General features: G+C 34.2%; 1 protein-coding gene across 1 annotated transcript; it reads left to right on the forward strand.

Moving 5' to 3' along the window:
* Window positions 1-326: 326 nt before the first annotated feature.
* On the forward strand, window positions 327-728 carry LOAG_14640 (hypothetical protein; the record flags this gene model as incomplete). The annotated part of the gene is made up of 1 exon (XM_003150134.1): window positions 327-728. A coding segment is annotated over one exon (374 nt), but the record flags the coding sequence as incomplete, so codon positions are not given.
* Window positions 729-1,525: the final 797 nt, after the last annotated feature.

Raw genomic sequence — 1,525 nt, forward strand, 5'->3', positions numbered from 1 at the left:
AGTCATTTCTACACGTATGTTCCAATATGTTCCAATCATTTCTACGTGTTTTAAACTTTTTGTTTTTTTGTCATTTTCTTTCATTTTCTTTTCTTTTGTTTTATTTTTCTTTTTTTTTTGTCCATTTTTGAACGTCATTCTTCTTTCCGTTTAATGACGTATGTTTCTGACGTATGAATAGAGTCTTTCGCTTGAAAAAGTAAAAGTAATTTATCAATTTTAAAAAAAAAAGTGGGAGGAAAATATAAAGTTTAGCAAGATTTCTTAAATTTTTAATTAGATGCACAATTTTTACACCTTTACATTGTTCATTCATTCATTCATTCATTCATCATTCATCCTCAATTGTTCATTAAGCCATTCATTCCTCCTCATTCACTCATACATTTCTCATTCAGTCATTCATCCCTCCTCATTCATTCTTCCCCACCCATTCATTCATTCACTCATTCATTCCTCTTCATTCATTTATTCATTAATAATTATATGTATGTATGTATGTACATATATATGCATATATATGTATATGTTATATATATGTGTGTGTATGTGTGTGTGTGTGTGTGTATATGTGTGTGTGTGTGTATGTGTGTGTGTGTGTGTATATGTGTGTGTGTGTGTATGTGTGTGTGTGTGTACGTGTCCACATGTTAATGTAGGAGCAACTGTATATATATGCCCACTTATTCATACTATTTAAAAGCGGAAAAAAGGAATGGATGAATGAATACAAGAGAGACCAGTTTAGGCACAGCCTAGTTAAGAAAGAGAAAAGTCCAGTTTCGGTATAGTTTAGTTAAGAGAGAGATGAGATTAGTTTAGATAGAGCCTAGTTAAGAGAGAGACAAGACTAGTCTAGATATAGCCTTGTTATGTCTAGTCTAATCATTTATTTTTTCCTCCTTCCTAAACATCGATTTTGTCTTAGTCTGAATTATGTATGTATGTCCATCCCACTCTTCCAAATCTGAAATGTATTCGTTGTCATTCTTTCCGACCTTTCCTATTCTGTCCGGTATTCTCCATTATTTACTTATTCTTTTACTTATTATTGATCTAACTATCTCTTGTATTAAAAGTTTTCCGTTCACTCATATGCGTGTATGTGTGGGTGTGTCTATATGTGTCTGTATATAACTGTGGGGGTGGATGTGGTTAAGGCGTATTTTAAGTATATTTATGTCTAACGCACGCATGTGACATGACATGCGTAAGTTGCGCGTATGTACGCATGCATTTGCATGGGCACATACAAGTATGTGGGTGTACGTGTGTACGTATGTCTGGGATATTTGTTTTGTGTACATGAGTAAGAAAAGCAATAAAAGATGGTGTGGATGTGTGTGAGGTGTTTGTGTGGGTACATGTGTAAGTGGATGTGCGTGGGTGGGCGTGTGTGGGTGTGTGTATATCAGGTGTAAATGTGTGCATATGCGTTAGTATAAACAGCAGGTGGTATATGTGGGTGTATATAAATATGCGGATGTGTATATTTGTGGCATAAGTTTATTTTGTTTCCGTTATT

This window comes from Loa loa (assembly GCF_000183805.2).
Source record: "Loa loa unplaced genomic scaffold supercont3.1226, whole genome shotgun sequence".
Classification (NCBI taxonomy): Eukaryota; Metazoa; Nematoda; class Chromadorea; order Rhabditida; family Onchocercidae; genus Loa; species Loa loa.